The following is a 25,613-nucleotide window of genomic DNA, read 5'->3' as shown; positions in this document are numbered from 1 at the left end:
AAATAGCATGAAGAAACTGAAGCAAATAAGCCAACAAGCCTTTTAAAAGGTGTCTTCAATAACATGTGGGATATAGGAACATAATACACACTCATGGTGAACACTCAGGCAGCCTGTGGCCAGATTTCCTCTTTTCAGTGATTCAAGAAACAGACTCTAGCCATGAAATCCCTCATACATTTACACTACATGCTATGCTACAGATCAGTGGTAAAGAAGACAACAACAACAACAACAAACAGCAGTGTAGTATCGTGAGTCCTTTGTGTGCGTTTCTCATTTAGTAGATTGTATGTAGACACATACATCAATGATTTTGCTTATTTCACATTCAAGTGTTTTGTGTATCATTTATATGTTGTCTAATTGAAAATTAATGTATACTGAATGATTTATTAACATAATGTCTTTGCAGCTTTCAGCAGGCCATGTCAGACTGCTTCCCTTTTCTTATTACAATGGAAATAGGTAATGTGTATTGTCTCTAAAGTACATACAATGCAAATTAAGAGGTGTGGATTTGCAGCTGTATATCTGAGGGAAGGTGTCCAGACCATCTACCTATATCCTGCAGAATTTCACACTTTTATTTGAGAATAATGATGCCCAACATAAGCTGTTGTATCTGCTGTGATTAAAGTATTTCCTGCAGGTTTTTTAGTCACGTCGACCAGTCAACATTGATTCTTTGGTGTTTATTAAGATGAAACCTTGTCAGTTAAATCACTAATAGGATTCCAGTTCTGCTCAAAAGCATAACAGAAATGCACTAAAACATAAATTTTTGTATATTGAGGTGAAAGTACATGCAGATCATTTATGCATCTACACAGTTAGCATTGTAACCAATGGACCACTCGTTAGCAATACTAATAAAATGTCTGAAAACGTCAGGCAAAATTCAAAGAACTTAAAGAAGAGGCAGGTGGACTCCTTTTTGATTGTTGAAGATATTTCACTTCTCATCCAACAAGCATCTATGGTTCTGACTGGTTGAGAGATCCCAACTATTATTTTCATTCCAAGTACAGTGAGTTTTACATACAAAGAACATTTCTGGCATGAGCACTTAAGACCTTCAAGCGTACAAAACCTAACTTGGTTCAGAAATATAGATGACACCTGGATCCTTCACAGAACATTTGGTGGAAGTGTAGACATTTACAAACGCAGACTAACACTTGCTCTTTTATTCTTACCGCCCTAACATAAACTGGGGGGGGGGGGGGGGGGTCCTCAGAACCCTACACCTTAAGGCTGAAAATATCATCACCAAGACAAGGGGAACACACCAGAAGTTGGAATAAAGATAGCACTACTGTCTAAAATGTCATTACTGCACTCAAGTAGAATGTTAAGGTACCTCTACTTTAACTTACTAACTTACTTACGTACTTATATTTCTGACAACCTTGTACTTTTACCTGCCAACGTTTAACATAAATGCCAGGATATTCTACTGCCTATATTTTCAAGGGGCTTATTCTTTTTGTTTTCATGAATTTTACGAGACGATTTTAAATTTTTTAATTTTTAATTACTGTGTACCTTACCAATTTTAAAATTGATTTCACTCTGTACAGAGGGGCTGTCTTATTTAGAAATGCCAGTCCCAGAATATCTGCATGGTACATGACAGAGGTAACAGGACATCACAATGTTATATGATGGAGAAAAAAAAGATTAGACTGTAAAGCTGCATTTTATGACAATTTGGGACTCTGTAATTCAAACTATCTACTGGGAAAAATCCCAGAAAATACCACCAGAAGTTGGGTTTCCTGGTTGTGAACCATGTATGTCATTCTCCAGAAGGATGAAGCATCATTAGATAATTTCATTATCTAGTTAAAGCAAACTATATGGGTGCTGGCAAGAATGTGTTGTCAATAGCAAAGAAAAAGAAAACCTGGACTCAGTCGTGTTTCTTTTCTCACTTTTTACATCAAATGCATGGAGTTTTTGACTTCCCACTTCCAATTTACATCAAATGCAGCAAAATAGCCGCATTCGGACAGAGCAGTTCTAAGAATGCCGTTCTAAGAACGGTCCTCCTCTAATTTTGTTCTGATAACTGTCCTTCCCCAGCGGAACTGTTGCAGTTTGCATTCGCACATGAGTCGGGACCAGGTCGGGACTGATGCGATGCAGCCGTCTGCGACAGTGACGTGTTACTTTAGCGCCACATTCAACAACAAAACAAAACAAAACAAAAGCCGCGAAAAGTAAGGAGAGAAGGAAAAAAACACCACCAAGAAACTAATTTGGAGAGCGGGGAGGCCACCGTGTTCATGGTCTGCATGATGGTGATATTAATCATGGACGATCACATCAGGCGTCTAACATCGAGGCTGGAAGAGCTCACAGAGAGAGTCAGGATCGAGCGCAGGCCATACTTCTTCGTTTCATGACGTAAGAAAGGAGAGCAGAGCGCCGCAGACAAAGGAGACGACGTGTAAGTTTAACTTATTAAACACGCGCCAGTTGTGTCTGTGTCGTATGAGGAAACATTTCAGTTGTGACAACATGACATGGGGCGTAGCTACCGACCACCAAACACCTCCTTCAGATGTGTTCCTATTGAACCTAGAACAGACCCAGCCTCGGAGAAGGAGCTAAAATGGTTATAGGAACTGAGGGCGATGGTCCCGAGTTCCTGTATGTCCGAATGCGGGAAAAAAACAGCCCCGTTCCTTAAAAGGTTATAGGAACTGCCAAAGGTTCCTACAGTGGGAATGCGGCTAATGTCTGTAACAACAAGAACCACCACCAACAACATGGATAAAAGTGAGTCACAACATTGCAAACAAAGCAGATTTTGAGTGGTAAGTTATTTCCCCATCAAGTTGTTGCTTGATTGATTCCAAACAAATTTAATCTGAACTTCACATCACTATGTAATTAGCATTATATCTAATGATGAATATTTACTAATAGCTTCGCACTGAAGCAGTTGATAGAAACTGTCATTTAAAGGGGAACTTTTTCTCATATACTTTAGCGTGTACTTTAGTTCAATTTGAGTGAATAAGCTGAACGAGTACTTCTACAGTTATTTATGTACTTCTACTAGAGTGAAGATTAAGTGTGCATTTGCAGCCTCTGGTACACACATAGTAAGAAAGCTCCTAAAATGAATAGTTGCATCAGCTGGAACTTCATCAAGACATGGAGAAAATCAAAAAATAGAATATGGCATTTAAAGAGAGGAAAAGACGAGCAGGTAGAACATTACTGCAATTCCGTGTTTGATTTTAGTGTTTGCCAAACAGAGGAGGATTTTCTCGGTGCAATTCAAAAAACAGCACAAAGGGGCGGTCGGTGGCGTAGTGGGTTAAGCAGCCACCTTATGTACAGAGGCTACAGTCCTCGCTGCAGCTGGCCCCAGTTTGAATCCCGCACCAAGCGGCCCTTTGCTGCATGTCTGCCCCCTCTGCCCCCTGCTTCCTGTCTATCCATTAAAGGCATAAAAAGCCCAAAATATAAAAAAAAAAAACAGCGCAATGAGACAAAATCTAATTATCCCTTAGAAAAACACAAGCTGTTTTATGCAGTTTATTTAGTGACAGGTTTACAGACCAGATCAATCCTGACAGGAATCTAAACAACCACTCGACAAGCACTTGGTTGAATACAGAAGAGACAGCTTTTCTGGTCCAGACTCAACAGTCCACCGACATCTAAAGGGCAACAGACTCTACTTTAAAGACACTAATGTGCACATTCTGGACAGAAAAGACATATGGCTTGAGAGAGACGTAATGGAAACCCCCTATGTCAAACTACAGAGACAGAGTTGGTGGCCTAAGGCACCGCCCACCAGCTATATATATATAACAAATCACCTGCAACCCAAATGTCTCACGTTCAAATGACCCACATGCAACTTCATCATCTCCACAAGAGGCTGAGAACCCAGAACTCCAAACCAGACATTTAGAACTAAGGAAGCTTCGTGGACGAGAAATGAAACACTGCGATCGAAAAAGAAGTCCAGTAGGTTTTTATTTAAGCTCTTTGAATACTGTGACTTGGAAGACTGACAATCCACTTGATAAAAACAGTGAAGGACGTGCCCACACACATAAAGACACAAAGAGATCTCACTCCAGTATCGTTGCCTTAACTTCCTTTACGTTTGTCAATTTACAAGATTTTATCTTCTCAGCAGTCAACGACTTAACTGACGTCCAAATGCGGCAGACACCCATAGATGCACAAACGATGGAAAGATGCACACTCAAAGTCTACTGGACATTGAGGGTGCGAGCAGACACTCCATGGTGCCAGTCTCTCAGCTCGTTGTACTTGGGGCCCATCACCAACCGAGTGGTGGTCTTGTTCCCTCTGCCATTCAGCACAGAAGAGTAAAAGGAGAGAGGAAGATATGAAAAACACCAAAAGAAACACACAAGTAGAATAATTATCCTGCAAACTACAATCAAAGTTGGCACAGATGGGAAGCTGATGATACACAGCAAACAGGTTAGCGAGGGAAGATGGAAAGTTTCACCGTCACTCAAATTAAAAAAAAAAGAAAGACACGATGAACAAAACTGGAAGGAATCCTCAGTCCACAGACAATTATCCTGTCAAAAGGCAGCCCATGAATCAAGATCAGTACTGACTGAATGAATAATGAGTTAATTCAACCATGGAGCCACAAGCCAAAAAAACCCACAGGAAGGCCTGCATGTTAGCAGTCCACACAGGCAGACAATCATCACATGTACACCACAAACCATTAAGAATAACAAGACTGCTGATAGATCCATCACATAAGAGTCAGACGACAACAGAGACGTGATACAGATACACAATCCCAGGTTATACAACATGCAGCACAGCAACGCTGTCAGATCCACAAAATAATTAGGAGTACAACAGCCGGTTAATACACACACTTTTACTTGTTACTACAAAGTGAGACACTTTCTGCCATAGACTAATTTAAAATCAACCTTTAGCAATGCTCAAAATGTCTCGTTGAGCTTTTGGAGTTTTTTTAAGAGTGACATATTACAGCACAAAGAAGTCTGGCTTTTGACTTCATGGATCAATTGTGATCCCTAATTGGCAGTCGAGACAGGAAGAGCTCACACAGTATTGCTTTGGTTGCCTGATCTAAGGTCAGATTTTCTGTTTGCTCCATAAATGTAGATTTCATCTTATGGGCATCCAACTGTGTCTCTTAAATGAATTAACAGTATGAAAAGCAGAAAAAAAAAAATACATATATTATATTGTTACCACACACACTCATTCATACGCACAACAACAAACAAAATGGAAGCTTTTTCAATGAGTAGCACTTACTTTGTATTCTTGGCTGTGTCTGCATCCTCAATTTGGACTGCAAGGGAAATAACAGATAAATGAATGAACGTTTTGTCAAAAGAAATCATCTAACTATCTAAATTAGATACAAACAGTAATAAACACGATTGTCACATTTTGTCAAAAGTTCAGGTACATCAGCTTTGACTGTCCGTGTTATTACTGCATAAAATGATCAGTGTGTGCATGTATTGTACCGTTCTCGGTGCCAGTGATCTGAGCCAGAATCCTGAAGGATCTGGACTGGGTGGTGCCTGTGCGTGGGCGCCAGTCCTCCGTGTCCTCCATTATACGTTTTCTGCTAGCGTCAGCATGAGTGGGTACATGGTAGAAATGGATGTCTGTATCCACAACATGTTTCCTGGGAACTCTGAGGATGGACAGGTGAGCGAATGGATAGTATCAGCAAATATTTCTTTAAAATGTAACCATGCTCTCTTACACTGTATCGCAGACAAAGACTGATGAGCTGATCACAGAGGGGTGTTTTACTTTCATTTTTAGGAGGTTCATTTCAGTCAAGGGCTTCAAATTCACACACACTAGATGTACTGATCCTATTTTCTAGATGATGATTAGATGGTTACAGCTTACTTGGGATGAAAATGTAACACACTGTAGACAGAGCAAGAGCAAGGGGGGAAAGTTCACACCACACTTTGTTACATGTATTTGGTGTGAGGGTTTAAACTAGAGCGATACCTTGGAGGTTGCTGATGGGGTTTTCTTAGAATTAAATGACAGAGAAAAACAAAGCACAAGAAAGTACGACATAGATCAAATAAAGTAAAGACAACATAAAACAGCAACTTTCATGAAGGTCATAAAGGATTGATGGATTTGTGAAAGGACTTACTTCAAAATACTGTGAGGTCCACTAATGGAGAGTTTAAGAAAGCAGAAAAACAGACACAGAAAAAGGGGAAATAGGTAACTTTGAGCAACTATTTACAGAAATGGCTTCCAATTGCAAAAAGTGAAAAAAGATATGGTGGTAAGTAAAAATGGCCAGCACATGCACAACTAAGAAAAATGATCCATTTAAGTCAAAGCTACTTTTAACCACATGGTGGTGCTTTTGAGCAGTTTGAAATTCTGCTAGGGCAGAGTGACTGGTCATTTTGGACAATTTGGAAAATTGAATTATTTGAGCTTTTAGTCTTGAATCAAACAATACTGAACATGCATTTTCACTTTGATAAGTCTGAAGCATTACTGTGGTTATAATATGTATGGTTACTCTTTGCATCTGTGGGAGGTCAGTAAAGAATAAAGGGGGCGCAGACATGCCTGTTTAAAAACTGGGTGTCAATAAACCACCTGGCGGGAAACACACACACACACATACACAGAAATTGATGGTTTCTCAGGCCCTGCTATCGATAAATCACCTTCAAATGCACTCCCTCTAACAACTCACTTGGCAAATTGAATATTCTGATTTATGGGAGTCTCTCAATACATTCTTGTTACAGCAGCAGTCATGTAGTAGTGTTGACGGGTCTATGTGAACCTGGCTCCACACGTGCAGCTATACTGGAAATATTTGACAATACAGTGTTGGTGTATAAGAGAGTGGGTGTGCATGTGTGAGCCACTTTGTCAATATCAATTTTTGAGAGTTATTGTTGTGATGAAACTTTACTGCTGCTTGAGAAAAATGTGAGTAACCCACTGCATTTGGAAAGCACTTGGAAAGCTTTTAATCAGAAGTATGTCTTCTGCAGTTCTTGCATCGTGTGAAGAAAAACTGACAATATATGCATTAGGATTAGCAATTATGCTAAATTTTGAGAAAGAATATTTAAAAAACAGATGGCTTTTAAGCCCAAGCAAGGACACATTATGTAAACTGTCAACGTAGACAGCTGGCAGTAAACTATGTGAGTAAAGGCATGTGGTGAGAGAGGTGAGAAGGTACAAAGGAAAAATGGACCGTTAGACACTCGACATGCTTCAGACACTAACTTTGTGACTGGAGGAGATGCCGCAGGCTGAAAAGCAGGAAAAACAAAGATTGGAAGAAAGAGAAAGAGACAGAGAACACTGACCTACAAATTCATACCTCTTTACAGGAAAAGACTGAAAGATGTGATTCATATTCCCCTCTGAAACAAACTACGCAGTTTACAGACAGCATGCGCAAAAAAAAAAAACGCAAGCAAGATTCAAGGATGAACACACGTGCTGTTTCTAAGGTCCGAGCTGTTTTATTATGTTGCATCCGAGTAACAAAATAGAACAAATCGACTCATTCATACTGTAATGAAGCCCCTGCAGCGAAGTATATACGGAGAAATTAAAATGAAATTAAAATTTTGAGAGTAACCTTCAAATATCATCTACACTTCCTAGAAAGTGCATTACTCAAGATGCATTACACTCTGCAAGAGGCAGAATATACTTAATCACAGTGCTTTAGCAACATCCCATTTATGTAGTGTAGTAAAGTAATATGGATTACAGAAAGCTGAAAAATATGACAAACACTACATAAAAGCAGGGAGGATGATAAAAAAATAGGAATGTTTAAGTGGATAAAGCGAGTTCTAAAACCAGACAAATGGTAAAGAAAGATCAAGTTTTAGTCAACTAGTTTTTGTCATCTAATGGGTCGATAGATATCATCTGTGACACTTATCCCTAATGGAATGCAGCCTGTGTGGTAGTGTGCATGGCAGCATGGTGTAAGATTACTGTATGTTGTGCAGATCATTGGTGTCTCCTAAGTCAGAGAGAGTAACCACCAACCATTTTAAGAAGCGTGTACAAAACAGGTATGTTTTAAATGATTTGAGAGATTTTACCAGCTGATATGTTATCAATCAAAAAAGCATTTAAATGTCTTCTTAATTTAAGAATAATAACTAAAAATAATGAACCAATGGAATGAAATGACTGTGTGTTAAAGGAGGCGTATTATGCCTCTTGTTCATTAACTGACTGAAACTGACTGTTACATGCTTTGTTCAAAATAACACAGAGAGAGATTACAACAATTTTTTCCCTCCAATTATTAACACCTCTATTCCAGAAGATCATTTAAGCTGGGTGGAGTGACCCACTTTTAACACCACTGAGAGCGTGCATTGTTAGTCCTCAGTCACATATCGGCTCCATAAACTCTTGACTTTGCTGTCACTCCATTCCTTTGTGATTTGTTTAGGTCTTTAGCGGGCAACAATAGAAGCCGTTGCTTTTTTTGGCCAACATTATCACCAGCGTTTCTTTTTGTAATGGCTGCTACTGGTGCTGTTCCGATGGAGCGTTCTATAAAAAAACGAGAAAAAAAAAAAAAAAAAAAATCGAACATCTGACAAGTAAAACATTAAAAAGAATGCGAATCAGAAGTCTGATTTCTTTTACGGGACACAAAATATCAAACAGAATACTCGCAGAGCATTACTTGCTCATTTATTTCTTCAGCAAAGTGATTCGTATAATCAAGTTAAAGTTAGAGAATGGCGAAAAAAGACTTCTAGATAAGCTTGCAAAGGTTTATAATTGCTCGTTGGGGTTAATTAAGTTTTTTTCTCCATTCATTTCTTAATTTAATTTCAAAGAAACATAAGTTTTTCTTGCCAATCTGGTCGGCTCTCTGAATGAAACATTTTTAGATATTTGTGGCCCAAAAGCAAAATGCCAGGGTTTTTCTAAGTTTTTGAGATGGAAGTGACATCAGCACATATGCTCTCACAAAAGAGGTGGGTTTTTTTTCCATAGCATGTCTCTGAAGACCATAGCTTATGTGTAAATCTATATGGATTTAAGCCTCAAACCTTTGGCTACTGACTGATTTGCAGGATGAGCAAAGAGAATACCACACAGCTTAAGATGCCAACACGGGCTATATGTACACAGCTGAGTGGAATCATATCTTAGTTAAACTCACTATGACTCAGAAGAACTGTAGTTGTGACAGAAAAATTTGAGGGTGATGGTGGTGTATATCAGGTCTACTAAGATAGGGACAGGCAGCTTGGTATGAAGGATAGCACAGGAGGTAAAAAAAAAAAAAAAAGACTCTTTATCAGGATCACCCGGGAACAGGTAGCAATGGAAAAATTTAACAAAATGCATTAGCAGATTAGGAGGGACGAGGTAGAGAAGACACATGTATGGTATAAGGGTGGAATTTCTCTGATCAATATTTCCTTTCCAATGCTACAAAGTGTCACGCTGCCCTCAGACATTCAACCTCTACAGCAAATACAGATCTACAGTGGAGAGCTCCATTTAAAAAAATTGTGATAAAATGGAGGCAAACCTTTCCTGGTTGTGACTGAACCTGGAAAAGGGTATAACTATATTTCAGTGGATTTATTCAAGATAAATAGATTAATTAGGTTTGAGGTTTTGATTCACCATCATCAAAACTTGTTCTAGGGTTATGCTTCAAAGCATTTCAAAATGATTCTCACTATCCATAACTAATTTACTGGAAGGCCGTCTTTTATAACTTTTTGTCGCTATATATAAAATTCCTCCTTATGTTCTTTGTAACTTATATTTAGGTTACTGTTTCTGGGGTGCAGAGAGTTTTTATTCTTAAATGCACAAGATTGTAATTTACAAAACCTGAAGTTTCTTGCTAGTCATAGACATGCTCAAGAGTGGAAAAAGAGTAGCGTGAGTTTGTTGGAAAAAGAAACAAACCTTGCATTGATACAGCCTATCAACAAAAAAGGATGATGAAAGACACAAGGCAACATGAAAAAATGGAAGGATCACTTGAATAATTTAAATAAGCCCCGTGTGAAATCTGATGTTAGCCCTTTTAATTTTGTGGACCACAGAAGTAGCCTCAAGCGGCAGAAAATGAAGTTGAGAAGAATTAAAACTGGACTTTAAAGTTCAAAAGTGAAACTCCCACACAGCCTCACATATGTAAAATTTTTCAGTTGCAGACATGTTTAATACATTAAACTGAAGACTGGAGAAGGCGGAAAAAAATTCATGGAACCACTGTATGCATAGCTCAAATGTGTGGGAGCAGTTAAATTCAGCGGGAGCTGGATTAAGGAAACGGTCCTGTGCAGGACACTAGGACAATGATGTTTTTATCATTTTCTTTTGTAAGAGCTTTTTTACCACAAACCGCAATACCAATAGTTATATTACTCTCAATCTATGATAGAACTTTACTAACCATAGCCAAAAATGTCAAAATTGGAATCTGGACAGCTTCTTTGGTAGAATGGAAACAAACTGTTTCCAGTGAGGAACTGAAACTTGACAAACCATCTTTTTATCTTTTTTTTTCTACCACAGCAAAACAATATTTATGTAACCTATTTACAGTATAAATAGTCTGAAAGGTGCATTTAAAAAAATCTTTTGTATTCCCAGTTTAAAGATGCGAAGGAAGCTTTAGCAGGCACCAAATGGCGATGGCAGTGGCATGTTGAGTAATAACAGCAAGGAGGCGAAAAAGTAAAGGGTCTTGTCAGAGCCTCACTAAATTGGGGAATGTAAAAGGACACCAAGAACTGATTAAATGGTTAGCAAGGCCACCACTCACCCATTAAACTGAAGTGGTAAGGCTCCACCCTGACTCTCCAAGAGGCCCCGCCTCTGCCCCACGGCCACCTCACACGCATTCTCAGTGGAGTAGAGGTTGATTGGTGTGTTATACACCGACGGCTGAGGTGGAACGAGGACAGGAGGTGAGGAGGAGGCAGAGGATGGGTAAGAGACCGGAGGTGGAGAAAGAGGAGGACTGGTGTGGGATGAGGCAGGTGTAAAGGCAGAGGATGGGGAGGGAATAACAGTGGCAAAAGGTGACTGTGAAGGAGTGTATTCACTCTCTGATCTGCAGTCCCCGTAAGGTCTGGGGGCCTTGTTGTAGGGGGCAGAGGAGTGCAGGTGGGAATGGGGTGGAGGAGGGGGATGAGTGATGGCAACTGGTTTTATGATGTCTGATCTGTCGCCCTAGCGGTATGAGAAAAAAAGCATGCAGAAACATACAACAATCAATCAAATCAAACCACACGTTATATACTGTTGTCTCCCAGGTTGTGATCTTCGGATATGCATTTGTCCAATTTGTTTTGGTTGGGGGAAGGGAGTATTAGGGAAACATCAGTATACCTGACTGTATTTCACAATGAAAAAAAAATTATTAAATGAATGAAGGCGTGCAAAGACAAAACAAGCAAACAAATAGAAAATAAAAAAAAGTCTAGTATTGTTTCAGAAGGGTGTAATTACCTAAAAGAAGAACATGGCACTCCAGGTGAGTTACTGCACATTTGTGTTTCTTTTTGTTATAGTAACTCCCCAACTGCTACATAATTCATTTTTCTTTTTAGAAAAACATATACGTTCCCATTGCAAGAGCTGGTCACACTCAATGCCTGATGTTAATACATGAAAAATATCAAAATATCAAAACGTTTGCTCTATCACATGAATGTCTTTCTCGAAATGATTTATCGAAATATGCTATAAAACATTTTATTTTCACCTGGAGTGCCTTGTCTTAATTAAACAGAAATGTTTTCTAATTTGCTCAATGGAAATAATTTTACAGTACCTTTGGCGCCACAGGAGGGGGCTTAGGAACACTGGAGGCCCTGGAAAGAAGGAAGAGTGCATGATTTATGATTGTGCAGAACTCTTTTTTTTTTTTCTCATTTCCTCATCTACCTTGAAAAAAGGTGACTGATAGCCAGCGCCATATGGGTAAAATTACACAAGCTCTTCTAAAGTGTTTACTGATATTTATGGAGACCATTCTATCAATTTTGTTTAAGATTTCACAGAGGTTTAAAAGAAAATGTGGTTATGGTGACTTATGACTCAACCTGAGTGCTCAGAGTAAAAACCAACATGGAGAGGTTTCTGTCATCGGCTGTGACAGGATCCAAGAGAGTCTCACTATGTGTGCGTGTCAAACAAAGAAATCTGAGTTGCTGCAGCTGGAAAAAAAATTGCTTTTTTAAAGCGGCTGTCTTTATATTATAAGGGCCAGTATCAATCAGATACTCTTGGTGTTTGATTCTCCTGTTGCCTCGTTCAGCCACGATCCCTCCTGAAGATCATCAAAGTAACATTCCTGTATCTCCTCACACACTTAAATGTATTTTTAAGTGATAATGGCTTCACACTTCATCTCAATATTAATTTTTAATCTTTTGACAGTGGGTTTGGCTGAACTGCCCGCTTTGCCATGGCACCAATGCCATACAGTACTTTGTTAGTGCTACAAGAAACTGAAATAGATCCAGTCAAACTCCAAATTGAGTGTATGATTAAAGAAATTTCCTCAATATCACCTACAACCAGTTACACATAGCCAACAAGTAAATGCAGCTCAGTTCATTGTGCAATGTTCAGCAACTTGATCAAGCATGCTATTAAGGGAAAAAAAAATAAATGAGTTGACATGAAGGAAAGGCTAGGTAAACTGAGCAGTAACTGAAGACATGCAAATGTCAGCAGCCTTGCATTCCTTTCAGAGTAGCCCCTCTGGAAACTTCCTCAGGGAGGTGCATGTCCTTCACTTCTGTAAATTTAAAACCAACACTTTTGTCGTGGTAAGAAAGACATCAGTCTCAAGATACAGACACTCGCTTGGCCTTTTCTGTCAGCCCCTTGCGCTCTACTGGTTTGGCAACTGCATCCTGAAACTATTCAATATGAGACGAGATCATCATAAGTAGTATTTTTAGAGCACCAACAGTACGAGGAAAATGTAATCTTTGAGCCACTTCTATCATACCTGTGAATATTAGGTATAATGTATGATCTATATAGTACTTTCAACATCCAACAAAGGTGTAAATGGGAGTATAGAGAATTAACAGGTCAACAGGAGTTAAATTTCAGTGAAACTTTTTTTTACCCCAAAATGTGCCTCCAATAACCTTCACTGATATAAAATGGTTAGAGAACCCTGACTGTGGTTTAGGCATGTCTACTAGAAAGACATGATTTTATAAGCAGACTTGGAGGCTATGTACAGTAAAAAATCCATTCATCCATCTTTTATACCCCCTCAATCCAATTCAGGGCCGCTTGTGGGCTGGAGCCTATCCCAGCTGCCATTAGGGAAGAGGTACAGTACATCCTGGACGGGTCATCAGTCCATCACAGAGCTACACAGAGACAAACAACACTCACACTCACTCCTAAGGTCAATTTAGAATCTGTACAGTGTCAATGCTCAGATATATTCTGATATTAGCCCAATTAAGATCTCACTCTAAATAAATCACAGCCATGTAAACAGGATTTTTTTTTTTACCAGAGTTTTCAGAGCATTTTGCCACACTGCTGTTGTACAACACATGCTCTAAGCTCCAGAGTTGACAAGCCTGCTTATAATGAGTAACTTGAGCATGTCCTTTTAAGAGCACAGTCAGTAGTTTTGAGCTTGTTTTCACAGATCAGATTGTTCGTTTCTGTCACAAAATCTGGCAACACTGACACTAGTGGAGTTAAGCGCAGAACGGGTAGGGTATGGTAAAAAGAAGACATACTTTTGGGCAAGGGGATGCTTTGAAGGATATGGATGTAATTTCAAACTAGGATGGCCACAGATATTGCATTTGCACAGAGGGACGTAATGTTGGAACGACTAATTAATATGAATATGCTTTCTTTACATACAAACAGGAATAAAATTTAATGTCTGCACCTGACGCAAACACCAAAGAGGGAACATTGTCTTATTTAGATTGAGACTAATACACAGGATACTGTTGTGCATGTACACAAAGCCAGGGTTTACCAAAAAGGGTCAAGGAACAGCAAAATATTGACATTTCCGATTGAGACATCACACCTCATCTTTTTTTATTTTTGTTACTTAGACTTTGACATCTGTATCCCTGCCCTGCAAGTTTCCATGGACATACTATGCTGTAAATAGTCTACCAAGTACCCAGAGCTTATCTGGGGACAGCTCTCACTTGCAGAATCTGTGGCATGGAAATATGTGTGGCACATGGAGTATGAAGGGGAAGACTGGGCTATCAAGCAGGTATTTCAAATATGACTCAGTCACCCCTGTGTGCTGTTGCCTCGATTACACTGCAGCTATAAATGGATAACACCAACATGGAAGTGTGTCATGATCATATGTTAAGCTGGAAAGATTCCAATCCAACCTTTTCTAACCTTTCCTTTGGGAATTTACATTTTCAGATTCATTTTAGTAAACAAGAAACCCACAGTTTTATCAAGATTCCCTTTGTTAACTGAGCAAAATTCATGAAAAAACTATACCATATATTTTGCATGTTCATGTTCATGCACACACACATACACACACCAATACACTCAGTCACATACTTATTACACAGTTGCTGTGTCATCCTGTGGTTTCAAACCATCCACAGTTATGTTATATATACTTGCTGCTGGTGTTGTTACTGCTTATGCTTTTTTTTTTGTCTGCTTGCAGATGTTTCTGATGGTTCTCCACCCCACAGAGGCCATAGGATGTTTTCTGTTTGCTTTCTACAGATATAGCAGCTAGTTGTTTGGTTTCATCTTCTTTTTCATTGTCTTCTCCGATCATTTCTTTTATATCTCTGTCTCGTTTCTCTTTCTTTTTCTTTTCTCTCCCTCTTTCCCTGTCCCGTCAGGTTCGACACTATTACATGTAAAGTATTGTAACAAAAATAAATAAACAAGCAGTACTTTCTAACTCGTACAAGAGGAACGTGAGGACTTGCTCTGTATTAAAAGCAGGAATATCTCCTCATAAGGGTCAGAGATTCAGTTAGGTTTAAAGCCACTGACAGTGTGACAAACATGGCAGTCCATATATTTACCTCCTGCACACCAAATGAAAACATTAGCTGGCCTGCAGATGTGTTTGAATGTGTTCGTGTGAGAGTGAAGATCCAACAGCAGTTTAACTTCATAGTTTAAGAGTTTCTGCAACGAATGGTGTGTCTGTTCCCTGTCTGTGCACATGTAACTCTACATGTTTCATGTTAAGTGTGAAGGTCGACATGTCTGTTTTCCTTTTACTTTGTTTCATGGAATTATATAACAGCGTGGTCTGTTTGAATCTGTAATCCTGCAGGAATTCGTACATGCTACATTGTTATTGTATTTATACTTTGACAAATCTACATTCAATTTACATTAGGTCATTATTTTTTTAAAGGTACATATTATAGAAAGTTTGTATGTTGTCTTTGTCATCTTGGTTTTATTTTTAGATGTTTTGCCACAATATCTGTGACACACAGCTTTTGCATGATTATGCTTTCATGGGCAAACGTGCAAGCGTCTATTTAATATTTTGGGTCAGCTGCAGCAAAGCTGCATAAAGCATGTGTGTTGATTGATCCAGTTTCACATTTCAGTGGGGTTGGTTGCAGTGGTTTCCCAGCCACCTGTTTAAGGCTATTTAAGCATATTTAACTATGTCCTTACACTCTTTCAGTGAATGAATTTCAGATTCGGGTCTCATCAAACAGGCATTGATATTGCTGTCCTTCCTCTGCTCACTGTCTTCTTCATCTGCTGTGTTTTTAGCACTACTTTTTTGAAGGGAGACTGATCCAGATGTGTGCATAGTCGGAGTGTTTGCAATAGGCACAGTCGACATTGGATGCAGAGTTTTGGGCTGCATGTAATTGGCTGTAGAGGACCACAATAGACCCTCTCAAGCCACGAATGCCATTGTGGCTATCCTGTCTTCTTTGTTGGGCATTTCTTTTTAATCTCTCCTTTCTATTCTTACTCAAATTACATCATTGAAGATGTTTCCAGGGCTGTGCCTCGACATGCCATCAGGATCACCAGCTGGTAACCTGAAACACTCAATCAATAAGAGTTTGTGTGTGTCTACTACGAGGGCACAAACACAGAAATAGAGGTTTAAAAATACTTTTGTTAATGGAATATTTTAGTCTTTAAACTTAAAGAAATGAATAAATGAATGAATAAACTTATACTCCAAAAACTGACTGTAGACCCATGCATATAAAAGTGGATCTGGCACAATAATGAAAGTGTGTAAAAATGTTTCTCAATTTTTTTCTTCATTCAAGCACAAAAATAGTCAGCGTGAAAAAAAGCTGTACACACACACATATGTACTACACATTTTCAAGCAAACATATCTGTTTTTTTAGCAGCTAAACACCCACGATTTAATTTTCCCATAAAGTAGGTCTTTAATGACGTGTCATGCCATTGGGATGACTGAATCCTCCGAGGAGTAAATGGACAAAGGCAGGTTAACATTCATACAAATACATGCAGAGAGTGATGTAGAGTGCAGGGTGTGGTGACGGTGATTCCAGGCCTCACAGGTTGGTCCATTAAATGTTGCTGGGGTAGTGTAATAACATAGGCTACAAGGACCAGTTCATTCACTTCACGGCATCTGTACTGCAAAAGGTTTTCATAAATGTTAATGCACACACAGCAACACCCAATGACACACACACACACACACACACACACACACTATGTCTATCCAAGTTTATTTTTAGATTTAATGCACCTTGGACATTCATGAATGTTTCTGCTCCAAATACCTGAACTCCTTCTGGAGGATCTTGGATTTACACATAATTTGTCTTGTTGAATTATTTGCTGGCAGACTGTGAATATTTTATGTGGTAACGTTTGCACTCCTGTCAACTATGGAAGGAAATGTTCTTATCCAACTTGAAGTTATAGTATTTTGAACAAATAAATCTGACATTCAAAAACACTTCTGGGATTTTTTTTCGAATTCTTAATTATTCAAAACATTTAATCGAAATCTTCATTTTTTTAATTAAACCTTTTTGTAGTCTACTTCCTTGTTCAAAATTTACCAAGGAAAGACATAATTATACTTATTATATCTTTGCATAACTATGCATTCATGAGTGTGTCGGTTTGTCACTCAATGATCATTCCAAACTTTCTTTCTCATAGGATCAAGGAACTAACTCAACAATTCAGAGAGGAGACATTTCCCCCTATCTGACTTTGGCTACTTAATATTTATGGTCATACAACTGTGACCCTTGGCCATTAACTCAAAACATAAGTCATCTGTTTTATTCTTAAAAACAACAGAATAGAAAAGCATTAACTGTACCTACATCATTTTCCCCATCTTTCTTTCTCTGTATTCTTCCATCTCTGTGCCTTTGCATCCTTTTGCGTTATAATCATCCTTTCTCCCTCCACAGACTTCCCTTCCTGTCTTTCCTGCTGTTAGAATGAGATCACCCTTCTTTACACAAAAGTGATAATGATTAAAACCCAAAGCATCTAAAATGCATGCAATCGTCATTCGTGAAGGTCAGACACATGCTCTCAGCCCTCCTGAATTAATTTAGTTTTCTGTGCCTTATTATGAAAAAGGAGAAAATGAGGCTGGTTTGGTTTTAGCCATTTTTTTTTCAGTTTTACCTTAAACTGAAGCAGACGGACCAATGTGACTGGGAGAAAATGTCATGGCACCACAAAAAACGCAGATACTGGCAGAATTTGTGCCACGTGTGCTTTTATAAGCGAGTTTATGTGTGTAGTGACTTCTCAAATGGAGAAACTAAGATTAATGTTGTAATTTATCTAGAAATGGTCTTTAAATAGATCTGGAAGCTCAATCTGCCTGTCACTATCAGTCCTCACATTACCAGAAGACCAGAGAAAACAAGGGTCTTAGATCGAGTGCTGTAGTGTCATAGGTCTGCGTTTTATGTTGTGAACATGTGTGTGTGTATGTGTGAGCTCCGAGCCATGACAATTTATCTGTGTACAAGTGTGTTTTTGTGTGATCATCTACATTCTCTATCCACTACGTCTCAAAACTATCTTGACAGAGGCCACGATAGGTCTTTCAGCTGAGAATTACATCACATGAAAAGCTTAAAGAGGCTTTGACACTGACCAGACCAAAGGAAAAAACTATGTTAAGACTGCTTCACCCTCCCTACAATAACATTACTCACTTAAATAAACTGAGTGAGAGAAAATTCTTTTAGTACAATATGTTTGAACAGTCAGAGTCACATTTTTAATTGCAAAATTCCAGTGATTTTCACAGTTAGAATTAAATCAGTTTATATAATTAAAAGTTGGTGATACATAATTTGGCTAATGTTCAAAATTAGATCACATTTGCTATCATGTATTAGTTATGGCAGAGGATAGCTCTGCCATCCATTAGTACTGGTACAAAAAAATCCCAGGGGCACAAACCCACTGTGGTTTTCATGAATGGGAGTTCCCAACACAATAATAATGGCTCCTTGTCTGCTAATCTGATTGAATAGAAAAGTTTGCACACAGACCTGATCCAGCAACCAAGCTGACCTGACCACAGTCAGATCAATAAGATAGTCATGCGCAGATAGACACGTCACACAACTTTCAGTTTTACAAGATCCATTTTTAAATTGTGTGTTGAATGCAGGAATTGTAGGTTATTTTCAGAAAAATAACAGTGACAGAAAATGCCTATCCCTAAACCAACTGTGTTTCCTGTGGTGACATAGCAACAAATTGGCATATTTAATTGAAACTAACTGTCTAACAAAAACACACAGCAGTGGACTGGTACCCTGAGGAGTCTTAAATGCAAATCACAAGAGGAAACAGACACATTAAGTTAAACCCTGCCAGAGCTGGAGAAAGGAGCCAATGTTTCCAACAGCCTGCCGGTCAACAGTCCTGCATCAAAACCCAAACAGAGCACAAGCCAGGGGCGGGGTGGAAAGGAAACCAACAACATTTCAGCTGGAGAAGGAATATGTGTGTGAATTAGAACCTAAACATGAGAGATGGAAGCTAGAATAAACTGCTGCTACACACATTTTAATGAGCTTGGACAGTGGTGGACATAAAGTCTCTTAAACAGTGAGTATACGGAATGGAAAAAGGGATATTTGAGACAAGCAGATGTAAAAATCACATCTGCTGTTATACAAAATAATTGCTGTAAAATATACATCCAATGACACCGCAAACTTAAGAATATTCATTCCAATAAAACATGTGAACGGTGTACTTTTACAGTATGTTATACCTTTTTAGAAGTTGTCAAAAGATCATAAAAGTATTTTTATGAAACGTCGCCTTCTAGCATGCATGTCCTTTTTAGACAAATGGCAGACGTTTTATTTTAGATGAAACTATAATGCAACAGCTTGGTTTAGTGGTAGTGTCTGTAACAGTTAGTTAGTCTGACTGCTTGCACTATGTCTGGAGTAGCAGGGCAGTAAAACACAAGATGGCAGGACTGGAGTCTTGTGCTGCCTTTTGAAATCTAAATTAAAGTTTTACAGCTCTGTTTCACTGCAAAGTGACCATGAAGTAAAACTGAACATGCTCACATGGAGGTGTTACGACAGACACACGCACACACAAGGACAGACAAGGACAAATGTTGGCAATAGCAAAAATGGAATACCTATTCATTTTAAACACATTTTTCCTCCAACATCTTCCATTACGCTGGTGTTAAAACTCCTTTTACTATTGTCAATGTACAACAATACCTCTTTGCTTTCTTTTTGACCATTTCCACACTTGCTGCCACCGCTGTGAGATTTAAAGTACAGCTGAATAAACCAATCAGTTTGTGTAGCCCTATGAATTTGCAATGAAGTGGGCCTGTGTGAAGACTTTTTTTATGGACTGCAAATGAACAAATAATAAGAAAAAACAGAGCTTCCTTGCATGTCGTAGCTGACTGAGAAATACATTGTAATCTCAACTAGAACCAGGCAGAGACCAGACTGATGCTCAGAGAAATTCTGGGTTAATTGAAGTCAAATTGTCACAACAAAGGTCAAACCCAACACAACCAAAGCCCTATCAGATAAAGGGGTCTCTGCCTTAAAGGCAAACAGAGTACACGGTGTGGCTCCATAAGGGAAACCAATAGCACAGGGGGCCAAACTGGACGATGACGTCCGCACAAGTGACTGGGGCTCCAAATGGGATGATTTATTTTTGTTTGTTTGTTTTTGGGTGCAGGAGTCTAAGACCTGTTCCTTAATCATGATTTAAAAATGACCGCTTATGTACTACATCTATATTGTGGGTAATCATATCAACAGTGTTACAATGAAGAGTGCAAATCTACTTGAGAGAAAGATCATATTTAGCTCACAGAACAGAAGCACAATGTAATCCATCAATCAGAGGAGAGAAAGACAGGTTAAAGTGACTCCAACTGAGTTCACAACTTATCACAATGATCCACAGTTGCACCAAGAAGTATTTTTCATATTTAACATCTGGTTTTCGGTTTATTCAAAGGTTATGGATATCAGTGTGAGTCAGGACCACTAAAGAGACATTTACTCACAATGATCTAAGATTTTACAAGATTAGTTTTGATAATTTCTTTCTCTGTAATAGATTTCTCTATGTTTTTGATTACCAGGCTCATTTTTTTGGTTTGTCTCTTTGGCTCTGTTCCTATCACACATCTACCAACGAGTTGCTCCCTGAGTGACAGTCACTTGCTTTAAAAACCCATAAACTTGAATAACAGTGATGTGATGGTGATTGTAAAATGATCCTGGCTCTGATATAGACCAAATACCTGACCTTTTTTTCAGCTTTTTCTTTCCACTATAAAACTGCAGCACTCTGAGCAGATGAGCATGAAGAAAGACTGTGGAACTGGTGGAGAAATGCACGTCATGTTGGTACAAGCCGGCACATTTAGAGGAATCTATATGCATGCAGTATATTCTATGTTTGTTTATCGACACACAATATATTGTGTATAACGTACATGTGTCCAAACGTTTTGACTGGTATTTTACACACAATATCCCTAAAAACACATGTATTCAAAAACCACACATACTCAGTAGGATTAACCTTTCTGGCTGACTTCAAAATGGTGTCATCTGACTTTGTAACTAAATGAATAGACAGTGAGGATTTTGGCAAAATCTAAATGTGACCTGGACAATCTGAGCTGATAACACACACAGAACTTAATGTTAGACCTATGACAAAAGATGGCAAATTGTGTCTTTCACATAGCTACATACTGAGTTTCAAAACATGTTAATTGCAATTGATCATACAGTCATTTGTTTGTTTTATTTGGAACAAACCTGCTGAATGAACTGCCTCGACTGTTCTCACTGGACTGTGTACTCTCAACCTCACTTAAAGTAATCACACATCACATTTGAGATGTAGTTTCATATTTTTCTATTTTAAACAGTTTAGATGACTCTTGACCCTTTTTCTCGTAGCTGGATTGAGTATCAGACTGAGAACTGAGTATCCTTCAACACCAAATGGCCTGAAGATGAGTGCTTTTGGATAACTGCGAGATATATTTGGCAAACAGCATTAAAGAAAAAAAAAAAAAAAAAAAAAACGGCAGAGATAGATGAGTTTAACACAGCGACCTCATAATACCGATGGCTTTCCTTCACAAACCCTAACGTTCCTGGGATTTGTATTTTCTTTGGCAAAAACATCAGACTTGAAAAAGACAGGCAGAGACAGGTGTGTCGAGCCGTAGTCTCTTGGCAATGGGATATCACAGTGAATTCGAAAGACCTCGCCAATGATGACGGCCATCATTTTTAAATGATCTTTGGCAAATACAAGAGACCAGTTAAAGACAGAGACAGGTGGACCCAGTTTAGAACTCTTGGCTTCAGAGCATCTTTGGCAAACATCAGAACTGAGTAAGTGACAATGGCAGCTGCACAGGGCGCAAATCTAACAGTACAGAAGATCTGACCTGTGAGTTCTGCAGCAACAGTACAAGTCTTTCAAGTTATTGCAGATCAAGACACAAATAAAATTGATATGCTTCCATTATATGCACATTATATATTGAGAATTGAGCATAAATGGTTACCATTTTCTATAGTTTTTAAATCTAAAAATGTATTTCTTGGCCTCTAGATTACTTAGTCATTCTATGCAAAATAAGTAAAATAATTCAGCAAAGAAGATGGTTAGGACGTATGTATAAAAATACCATAAGTTACTAGCCTGGCTGACGCGTCCACATCTCGATGAGATGGGGTCTGGGAACTAGGTGTGCATTTTCTCGTATTTGAGGCGTGGTTTACGAATGCCTAGAGCCGTTTATTGGGCGCTACGAATGTCTATCAAATGGCGTCTGGTTCCTCCCATGCTGCTTTACGCGCGATTCATAGCCAATTGTATCACTTATACCAGATGACGTATGTAGAGCGACAGAAATTCGACCGAATGAAATCTTTCAACGCCAAACGTTGCTCTTTTTTAAAAGTAAACTTGCGTTCTAAGCTACTTAAAACACTTTCTAAGGCTGCATCGAACGGTAACGTTGTGTCCGCTGCCATGTTGGATTAACACTCTACAAGCTTCAGTGTCGCGTATAGACGTCGTCATCGTCTTGCTGCCCCCCCCCCCTCCCGTTCTGTGATTGGTTCCCTAACTCAGGCAAAAATAAGGGCGATGGTTTCCAGGCTGCCTTTGCAGTGTGAAATCGCGAGCAAAGCAGCATGGGAATTCCCTGGCTAATAAGTTACTGCTTTCAGACAAACACTTCCGAAATGTTTGTCTGTGGAATTAATCATTTACCTCGATATTTGTGTAAACAAAGAATCCAATCATTTCTCTCCATGAAAACTAGGCTCACTCAAACATGCCGTTCTTGTTAGATGCAGGTCAGTTCCAAGTAAGCATGCCATCAACACTGGTTCTCTGGTTAAAAACAGGCCATGCATTACCTTGTCAAGGTATCAGTGCTCCCTTCAATAAGGTAACTGACACATACCTTTGAAAAATCATAGAATCAATTATCTAACTCAGGGTGTCCCATATTTCTGACACGCTGAATGGCTGTAAGTTTGGTACGCACACATAGTGTCAGCTTTTACTATGAGGATAATTACATAGTGAAAAACAGATCTGAGATAGAGCAGATGTTTTTCTGTTTCAAAATGTACTATATATATATATATATATATATATATATATATATATATATATATATATATATATAAATAAATAAATAAATAAATGGCCGTACATTCTAAAGTTAGCCACTTTGACACTTAATGGTGTACCAACAGGCAAGGAAAATTTACCGATGTCTGTGCGCTTGTGTTTTCATGTTTTATGGTTACACAAGCATCAGCACAGCTCAAGGATTGTGTCATTACTTTTCAGAGAGCACAACATAAACAAACTGAAATCATATACCCCAACCCTGCGTAAACTTCCATCACACAACCTCTTGACTGCGCTCAGGCTCACTTCCTGACTCAAAATAACTGAGACGGCTGCTTGACATTTTTTTCATTTGAGATGTCTACATGTAATATGTGCTGCCTGTGACTTTCTGCACATGCTTCAGTGTCTGAGAAGTAATTAAGCTGTACCGAACATTCAGTTTATTCACAGTTGCTTTCTGTTACTGGTGAGTGTATGCTTTTTCTACACAAGAGGGATGAGGTTAAGGTGAGCCAAACTTTTTTTTTAATTCAAACAGATACTATAAATCAGAGCCGCTGCAGCAAAACAACGATGTAATCTGATGTTACCACACACACACAAGATATCTAAAATCTGGTTATGCATATTTAATCCCTATTATGGCCTATACTTTCTACATGAATGCACAACATTCCACATTAACAAGTCCATGCCATAACTCCACCATTAAGAAACTCTCAAAGAAAAAAAAAGACTTGCCAGTTGGAGATCTCCACTGTGATAAAATAAAGAGAAGTGGAACCAATAAGTACAAGACAAAAGCTGCTTCAAAACATTTCTTCTTCGTGTCTGAACCTGTTTATTCATTCACCATGTGCAACGGTCTACCCGCAAACAATAAATGTTGGTGAGCACATCAGGTCAACCATGTTTTTGGTATTTACCCCTTAACATCGTTGGACACCTGAACTTTAGGCTGTGCCATTATAAGAGAAAACACTCAGAGCACACACGTTCACACAGACCCATTAAGTAGTCATGGCCTTTCAAAAAGACTTTACTGTGGGGAATAAAACATTTAGCCAGACACAGTGTTCAGTGGAAGAGCATAATAGTAAAATAAAAAGGTGGTTTTGTTGAGGCACAAAATAATTGGTTGAAATGAACAATTTATTCTGTTGGCGTACTTCTACAAAGAATAATTATATTACTAAAGAGGTTAATTAAAGTGTTGCAACTTTGTCATTAAACCATAAAAGCAAGACTGCTTCAGCACAAAGCCTTTACCGAGGAAAAAAAACAAAAAACCTTCTACTTTGTTATCTTTCTATCTCAATACTTCTGTGCAAAATATAGTTTTTTAAGCTCATCGGCAGCTGTTTGAATTCCTTAAGACCATTAACATATTTTTCCATATCTGTTGCTCCTTTGTCTTCCTTCATGTCTGTTAAAAATAAAGGCGCAACAGCTGGTTGATTGGAAGGATTTTTAATCTTTACTTTTTGGCTTCAGTATTCTTTTTTTTTTTTTTTATTAAAAATAACACTTTTCAGGCACTTTTTTTCGTTCATTGTAGAGTGAATGTTCATGAAAATTAGTACATGTTTGGATTGTGAAATAACTGTCAAACATAACAAGCAGTTGAAGAATATAAGATACTTTTCTTCAAAGGGAATCTGCGTTGAAAGTTTTTTTCTTTCATAGTTAATAGTTTAAATGATTCATCTGTAGATTAATGTGTGGAAGAATCATTAAGTCAGATTATAGCAGTCCAAGCCCCTGGTATTCAGTGGAATTTGCCAAAACCTTCTCTTTGTGTCTCTGTGTGTGTGCTCATTTGTGGTAGATGTGTGTGGATGTGGGTCTGTTATGAACACGTGTGCTCCACATGTGCCGGTTGTCCCTCTCACAGTAAAACAGTCCGTTTAGCAAACAAGATATTGGTTGTTTTTATTGGTCTCATCAAACGAAATTCAGTTTGACACCCATGATAAGAATGGAAAATGATTCATTGAAAAAAGGAATTCCCAGAAACCCAAGGAGATTTTTTTCCACAGCTGTGCGCAAGTAATCATAGTAAAACTTTACAAAGATATATGAATCTAAACATGGACCAGTGATGTTTTAACATTCTCGCCTGGTGCCGTTAAACAGGGTGATGTATGGTTTACAGATGTCAACCAAGCTGATCAAAAATTGGTGGGCCTTGGAGAATCCATCATAATCACTGTTTATACGCCTCGCTTTCATCTCTTTTCTGCATTGTTACAGACATTTGCCTCCTTTGACTTCTTGCCGCTTTTTCCACCCCTCTTCTCTTTCCTGTTTGTACAACTAAGTGTTTATACCCCAGTGTCATTGGAGGAGCATGGCAATAACATGCACGAAAGCTC

At 38.6% G+C, this 25,613-nt stretch overlaps 1 protein-coding gene across 4 annotated transcripts in view; it reads right to left on the bottom strand.

Moving 5' to 3' along the window:
- The window catches only part of pdlim5a (PDZ and LIM domain 5a), a 71,397-nt gene that overhangs the window by 17,140 nt on the left and 28,644 nt on the right, over window positions 1–25,613 (bottom strand). The window contains exons 4-9 of one of the 4 annotated variants that reach the window (XM_075467859.1): window positions 11,873–11,912; window positions 7,306–7,331; window positions 6,194–6,214; window positions 6,040–6,063; window positions 5,535–5,707; window positions 5,317–5,353 (exon numbers count right to left, since the gene is read on the bottom strand). In XM_075467859.1, the coding sequence (XP_075323974.1) occupies window positions 5,317–5,353; window positions 5,535–5,707; window positions 6,040–6,063; window positions 6,194–6,214; window positions 7,306–7,331; window positions 11,873–11,912 (321 nt within the window). Of the gene's footprint in view, window positions 1–5,316; window positions 5,354–5,534; window positions 5,708–6,039; window positions 6,064–6,193; window positions 6,215–7,305; window positions 7,332–10,858; window positions 11,269–11,872; window positions 11,913–25,613 lie in introns of all 4 variants that reach the window. The other 3 variants (XM_075467860.1, XM_075467858.1, XM_075467862.1) reach the window with 3 other exon arrangements.

The sequence above is a fragment of the Odontesthes bonariensis genome, chromosome 6 (assembly GCF_027942865.1).
Source record: "Odontesthes bonariensis isolate fOdoBon6 chromosome 6, fOdoBon6.hap1, whole genome shotgun sequence".
Lineage (NCBI taxonomy): Eukaryota > Metazoa > Chordata > Actinopteri > Atheriniformes > Atherinopsidae > Odontesthes > Odontesthes bonariensis.
Note: the sequence above shows the minus strand (reverse complement) of the source record. Positions and strands in the feature narration are given on the sequence as shown.